At 44.7% G+C, this 7,500-nt stretch overlaps 1 protein-coding gene and 1 pseudogene across 1 annotated transcript in view; both read left to right on the top strand.

The window, feature by feature from the left end:
- Positions 1 to 2,254: 2,254 nt before the first annotated feature.
- On the top strand, positions 2,255 to 6,518 carry LOC143030280 (BTB/POZ domain-containing protein 6-like; annotated as a pseudogene).
- The window catches only part of LOC143030279 (uncharacterized), a 32,300-nt gene continuing 31,126 nt past the window's right edge, over positions 6,327 to 7,500 (top strand). Inside the window, exon 1 of the mRNA XM_076193433.1 lies at positions 6,327 to 6,458. Coding sequence (XP_076049548.1) covers positions 6,327 to 6,458 — 132 coding nt within the window. The remainder of the gene's footprint in view (positions 6,459 to 7,500) is intronic.

Genomic DNA, 7,500 nt, shown 5'->3' with positions numbered 1-7,500 from the left:
AACTTGGTAATCTTTTCGCGGACTTTCATTTTTTAGTCGTCTCACGGGTAAGTGAGCCGTGAGGAATAGCCGGTGGTGACTACAGCAGGAGTAAGGGACGTTGTGGTTGATAAATCGCAAGATTTTTCCTCAAGGGCGCGATCGAGCAAGTGTCGCCATGTCGTGTGGTATTTCCCCGCCAAAGTCTTTAGCCGACGAAAGACTCAATATCAACCATCTGCATTGTTGTGCATTATGTTTGAATGCAAAGGTTAGGTCAAGTGTGATAGAAAAAAGCAAAGAAAGAAGAAGAGAAACAAAGTATAAAGTTGAATGGACGTTCCGACGCACTCTCAGCGGCTAAAACGTCATCGTAGCGATTAGGGGATACTCCTCCTCCCCTCCTCCCTCCCTCCCCTTCTCCTCCTCCTCCCTCTTCTATCTCCCTACTCCTCCCTCTCCTTCCACTCTCTCCCTCCTCATACTCCTTCCCTCCCTTCTTCTTCCTCATCCTTCCCCTCTTCCTCTTCCCTCCCTCCCTCCATACTCCTTTATCCTGCCTCTCATCCTCCACCCTTCATCCTTCATCTCCCTCCTCCTCCCTTCTTCTCTCTTCCTCCTCCTTTCCACCCTCCCTCCCGCCCTTTGTCTTCCTCCTCCTTCTCTCATTACTCTCCCTCCTCCTCCTCCTTCTTTCCTCAACCCATCCCTCCCTCCCCTTTTCCTCCTCCTCCACTCCCTTCTCCTTCCCTCCCTGCCTCCAGCTGGCCCCCTTCCCCCTCCCACCCTCCCAAACGCATGGTGTTGCATTGCCTCCTGCTTTGGGTGGGACGGTACACAAATTAGATGGCGGAGGGACTAGGAAGTCGAGTGTCGTCGTGTATTGTTTCATGAATTAAATAGCATCTTTATTATCTGTCTACGGTTTTAAATCGAAGAAATTCCATCGGAAAATATGTATTATAACCCGACGACTTACTGTACTACGGTAAAAAAAAAAAAAAAAATAAAAAAAATAAAAGGTATGCAGAAAAACACCAGGGCCAGACGGTTGGCATCCAAGAATCTTAAAGGAAAATAAAAATTAGATTGTTGTTCCATTAGAAATTATTAAAAAAAAAAAAAAAAAAAAAAAATCCATTGTATTCGGAGAAGTCCCAACGGAATGGAAGCTAGCTAACGTTACTCCCATATTCAAAAAAGGTGACAAAAAGAAACCAAATAACTACAGGCCTATAAGCTTTACTTTAATCGTACGAAAAACTATGGAACCTATAGTCAGATATGCTATAAAACACCATTTAGACAGTAATTGATAAATGCTAGCCGGCATGGATTCAAACGGAAACGTTCTTCCGTGACTAACTTACTCGAATTCTACAACACAGCCATCTCGAATTATGACAAAAGAAACAATATAGATTTGATATATCCAGACTTTGCCAAAACTTATTTATTTATTGTACTGTTATTTATATTGTTATTATTTTTATTAATGAGGAGGTGAGGAGGAGAACGGAATGGAAAGGGAGTTGGGAGATAGGGTTGATGAAAGAGTATTGGGGTGGTTTGCACTCATGGAAAGTATGAATGAAAAAAGACTAGTAAAAGAGGTGTGGAAGGCAGATGTGGAAGGAGTGAACACGAGGGGGCGACTTAGGATGGGATGGATGGGGTAAAAGGGACATTGGAAAATACGGGAATGTCTTTTGAGGAAGGACGAGAGAGGACAGAAGATAGGGGTGAGGGTGTATGTGTGAGAGAAATAAATTGACACAGCCCGAAGGGATTTCTCCCCGTCTTCTCCTTTTCTGCATGAGGGGACAGAGAGAGTGGGGGGTCACCGATTTAACGAAGCGGCCTTGTTGTGGATGTGCTATGTCTTGCGACACTGCTTCTGACCCAGGGCAGTGGGCAAGGTGCAGGGATGACCCGTCATTCAAGAGGTGCCAAGATGAGAGGGAGGGAAAAGGGTGGAGGGGAGTGGAATGGGTGGGAGTGGTTTTTATGCCTTTATTTTTTTTGTTCCCTTCCTCATAAAGGGGAAAAAGCCTTGGTATATGTATGTACTTAATTCATTTGTTTATTTATCATTATTATATTTTTTTCGCATCCGACCTAGTTATGGACCAAAAGGTCTCCTGTCGGCATGGTACTCCTTTGTAATCCTTTGAGAGATCTTAGGCCAAGAGACTGAGTGTTAGCCCCTCAGGGCTGCAACAGGTGGTTGGGATGGGGCGTGGGTGTGGGTGTGGGGGGTCGACGGGTTTTGAAAATGGCAACTTCGCTGTCCACCTTGCAGGAGTACCACAAGGAAGCAGGTACCCGTCACTGGTCCCCTTCAGGTGGCGTTGACGCAACTAGCAGTGTACTCACTTGAGTCAGGGTTTTCAGATTATTTACTTTTTTAGTACTTCTGGGCTGCATGTTGTTGTTTCTGCCCTTTTGTTGCTGCCCCCTCCCCACACATGTATTGCTCTGTATTCACTGACATCAGTTTCCATTCGATAATGTTGGCTCCAATCTGAGAGTTGCTTTCTGATTAGTATTATAAATTTGATCGCTCTTCCAGGATCTTTCCCGTTCGTTCTATCAGTTTAGCTCCAACTCAGTCTTCCCTATTGGTTTTTCACTTGAGCCTCTTCTGGAGTACTGTATCTATGCATGTGAATTTGTGCTGTGGTAGATTTGGGAGCAGACTTTCCTGGACGCATCTGCATCGAAGTAAGTATAGCGTAGGCATGTCACTGCGGTGACAGAGAGATTTGTCTGAAAGAAGGGCGCTAGATTGAGATTATAGCCCACCTCCTGAGTCAGAGAATCGATGATGGTGAGGGAGATGGTCACTGAATACATGGCTCATCTTAACTGGTGCACGGCTAAACCGGTTAACATTTGCAGGGAGCAACTAAAGAGCTAGTATGGTGGGTACAGGAACCTTAATCGGCCAGGCGTGGCAATCGATGGCGAAGAACAACAACGCGCGCCTTCAGTACCTGTACACCTCGAGCGAGTTAACCCATTAAACTCCGAAGACAAGATGTCTTGTCATTTGGTCAAATAAAACAAAAAATCATAATAAAACAACAAAATGTTTGATGATCAAACAGCACCAGAAAAATATGACGTCATCAGTCCTCCTCGAGGAGGACTGATGACGTCATATTTTTCTGGTGCTGTTTGATCATCAAACATTTTGTTGTTTTATTATGATTTTTTGTTTTATTTGACCAAATGACAAGACATCTTGTCTTCGGAGTTTAATGGGTTAAGCGACCTGGCCATCTTCTTCCCAGGAGACGAGGACCACATCAAGGTAAGTGTGATGAGTCGCATTCAATATCATTTTCTCCTTGAGACAAAGTTGGCGGTGCTTTGACGCGCGTTGCCCCACAGGAAGGCCTTGGACTTGATACGTGACTCCCTCAGGCCCACAGACTGGTCCTGTCCATGAACTCCCCCGCGTTCTTCGCCATGCTGAATGGACCCCTGGCTCCCTGTAAGGAGCTCACCCTTCCAGAGGACCCTCGTCAGTCCTTCCGGAAGCTACTGGATCACATATACCTGGAGCGGATGGATCTGGAGTCGGTGGAAGAGGCTCTCGAGGTGTACGCCCTGGCCCACAAGTACCAGATGCTTTTCAGCGATGGAGTATTGTGTGCAGGTATAGTGTGGGGAGGCCAGCTGCCCTCGCTTTCCTCCACAACAATCCCACCACTCTTCTTCTATTTCTTCTTCCTCTTCTATTTCTTCTTTTTCAATTTGTTTTGTTTTGTCTTGTTTTTCTTCTTTCGTTTCTTCTTCTGGTTCTTTTTCTGTATCTTCATTTTCTGTCTCTTCTACTTTTTCTTCTTGCGTCTCTTCTTCTTCTTCTGTTCTTCCTTTTCTATATCTTCTTCTTTTGTTTCTTCTTCGTATTCTTACTCTTAGTCTTCGTCTTCTTCATAGTCTTCTTCATCGTCTTCTTCGTCTTCTTCGTCGTCTTCCTCGTTTTTTTCTTCGTCTTATTGTTCTTGTACGTCTTCTTCTTCGTCTTTCTTCGTCGTCTTCTTCGTCTTCGTCTTCTCCTTCGTCGTCTTCTTCATCGTCTTCTTTTTTTCTTCTTTTTCTTCGTCTTCTATTTATTTTTCTTCCTCTTCTTATTCCTCTTCTTTTTTTTTCTTCTTCTTCCTCTACGTCTTCTTCTTCTTTTTCTCCGTCTTTTTCTTCATCTTATTCTTCTTCGTCTTCTTCTTCTTTTCCTTCATCTTCGTCTTCTTCTTCTTCTTCTTCTTTTTCTTCTTCTTTTTCTTCTTCTTTTTCTTCTTCTTCTTCTTCTTCATCATCTTCCTTTCTTCTTCCTTTGTCTTCGTCTTCTCCTTCTTCTTCCTCGTCTTCTTCTTTGTCTTCTTTTTCTTTTTCATCATGTTCGTCTTCTTCTTTTTCTTCTTCTTTTTCTTCTTCTTTTTCTTCTTCTTCTTCTTCTTCATCATCTTCCTTTCTTCTTCCTTTGTCTTCATCTTCTCCTTCATCTTGTTCGTCTTCTTCGTTTTCTTTGTGTTCTTATTCGTCTTCTTATTCTTATTCTTCTTCTGTTTCTTCTTTATTTCCTCCTCCGACTTTCTCGTCTTCTTCGTCTTATTTTTCGTATTCTAGTTCGTATTCTTCTTCGTCTTCTTTGTCATCATCTTCTTCTCCTCCTCCTTCGTTTTATTTTTCCTCGTCTTCGTCTTGCTCTTCGTCTTCCTATTTCTCTTCTTCCTCTTCTTACTCTCCTTCTTCCTCCTCCTCTTCTTTTATTGTGCTAGTACGGTGATCAAAACCAAATGTTTGGTTGAGTGTGTGCGGACGATGCCTTATTTTGGGCGTCATTATTGAACATCACAGCAGCGGACTCTCTCTGTGGACAAAGTTGCAATAGCGAATCACGATACAGTCGACTTTTCACACTTGCTTGAGTAAACTCTCTCTTTTTGTTTTCAGTACATTGCTTCCAACGTGAAGGTGGAGACGATGCCGGCAGTGCTGGAGACTTCGCTTCTTTATGAGGACGCGGCGCTGAAGAAGAAGTGCAAAGAGGTACGTGGGTCTGTTTCATGATGTGGCTGGTGTTCCTTTTGGGTAAAATGGTGATATCTACACTTCTTGGAGCTAGGGTCCAAAGCCCTCTTGGTTGAAAGACGTCTCGCTTTGCATTAGAGCGTAAGGAAGCAGGGCGGCGTTGCACGTTCGGTCGCGTCAGTTGTCGCCCGTCCCTTGGATTCGTCGACATGTTCAGAAGCATGGCCTGTTTGACCCACAGATACTGGACCGCGACCCCGACGCCGTCATGCTGCCCGAGACCGTGTCTCGTCTGAGCAAGGAAAGCTTGAGGGATTTGCTGACGGACGATACCCTGGCCTTCTCTTCCGAGGTTGTCCCCTTCAGAGGACTGATTGCCTGGTAAGTACTCGCACTCGTGGCGACCATTCCATTCCTCTCCGCCCTTTGCGCGTTGTTTGTTTTGGTAGTAGCTCATCAAGCCCGCACGCTAATGTGTTCTCTGTGCCTCTTGTTGGTCGCAGGGGAAAAGCCCAGCTAGGCCAAGATGAGGAGCCGTCGGGGAGTGCACTCCGGGAGGAGATCGGGGACGACCTGCTGAAGGAGGTGCGGTTCCTCGACATGTCCTGCGACGAGTTCGTGGACAACGTGGTCGGCACAGGCGTGCTGACCCACACGGAGTGCATCCACATCCAGTGTGCCATCCGGGGCTTCGGCTCCTCGTCGGTCCCGAGGACCACGCCACTGCATCCTGCCAGGGGTAGGAGGCTACGCCCGAAAGAGCGGCTTTCCCGCTTTCACCTTTCCCCGACAAGACGCAGACAGAAATTGAAACCGCATCAGCGTTATTATTTGATTGCCTTCCTTTTAGCTTATAAGAATGTTTGTGTTCATCGCCTGGATGCACCAGGTGCGGGCACTGTTGAGATAAAGCACTTTCTTGCGGGCAATGCGATAAGCTCGGCAACCTCTGAGGGTCCTGCTGCCCTTGAAATTGGCGAAACATACCATGTAGAATTTATCCCCAAAACGAAAGTAGTTGCGAATGTGGCAGGTTTCGCAACACAAAGGGTGGGGAATGTAACCCTGCCATATAGAGGGGGTTTGGAGTGTGCCTTGTATTTGTGCGAGTCGGGAAGCTCTGGCTGAGAGTGAAAGGAAAGCCCCATTTGGCCGCCGCTGCAACCTTCCCCCGGGTCCGGCAAAGGAATGGACGTGTTGGGTTTCGCCCCTTACACGAGGAAGGGGGCCCAGCAGGTGGGGAGCCGAAACCGAATGGAATCGCCTGTCGTTCACCAGAGCCAAGCGCTCCAACGTGGTGACATGAAATGGCCAACGCCCCTTCCACGCGGCAGCAGCCCCGAACGGAACAAGATGGCCTGGCGAGTGGCGACGGTCGCCACCGAGGCGATGCTTTAGTTCACGTACTTTCTAAGTCACCTAAATCATCACAAAGTAAGGTATGTATATATATTGTAACACATTTGTGTCTCATTCGTATTAATAAAAACGAAAGATGATTTACCGTATGGCTGACAAACGTAAGTTTAGGTAAACACCTTTCAAATCTGTATATAAAAGGAATTTCTTTTTCGTACGCAAATTAATTTTTGAGTATATGATTAAAAACAAAAAATAATAGTATTAGGTTCTCACAGAAGTATGTCAAAAATCTACATAACAGATGTGTTGTGTTGGAGCCTTAGAAACTTAAAATCTTTATTTTATAAATAGCCGTTCGAAAATCCATGTGAACAGGTTGTATAGACACGGTAAAGGAAACATGGACTGGAGGTGAAGCTTTATTCCTGACGTTTCGTCTAACGACTTTCTCAAAGGAATGAGCATACTAGAAACATACAGAGATTATAAACCCGCCTTATGGCTCATGGGGGTGTGCGAACGTATAGCGCTGCGTCCTGGAATAAAGCTTCACCTCCAGTCCATGTTTCCTTTACCGTGTCTATACAAATAGCCGTTCACTATGATCACATGTTTCTAACATCTTGTTTTCTTATCTTCGGGTCTTTTTAAACATCAAAGACTTGCATTTTGTTATAACAGGTCTATACTATTTATCGTTGAACAACGGCTCTTGGACAACTCTACTTCATAATATTGTTAACTTTCCTTTGTAAAGGTTTATAAACATTATTATAAACCTTAGAATATATTGTGTACTTTTACTATATAATTTTTTCATACAAAAGTGATGTAATTAGGTAAGATGATAAAAAACCTCAGAGTTTCCTACAGTCACGGAAACGACTGTCATTTAGACTTGATTCAGCTATTGAACGAATTGTACTGTAGATATCTGAGGTTCTGCTCGTTCTAAGCCCTGAACAATTCTCACTCTTTATAGATAGCCAGCTTGTTATCATAACCACGTACTCACACACATGCGTAGATAACCTTCTTGCTATTATAAACGAGTACAGTCCAGAGTACTGTTCAACAATCGACTTGATACGGTTTTCTGTGGTAGTTATTTAACTACCC

The sequence above is a fragment of the Oratosquilla oratoria genome, chromosome 12, assembly GCF_046742065.1.
Source record: "Oratosquilla oratoria isolate Oo_2021 chromosome 12, ASM4674206v1, whole genome shotgun sequence".
NCBI lineage: Eukaryota > Metazoa > Arthropoda > Malacostraca > Stomatopoda > Squillidae > Oratosquilla > Oratosquilla oratoria.
Note: the sequence above shows the minus strand (reverse complement) of the source record. Positions and strands in the feature narration are given on the sequence as shown.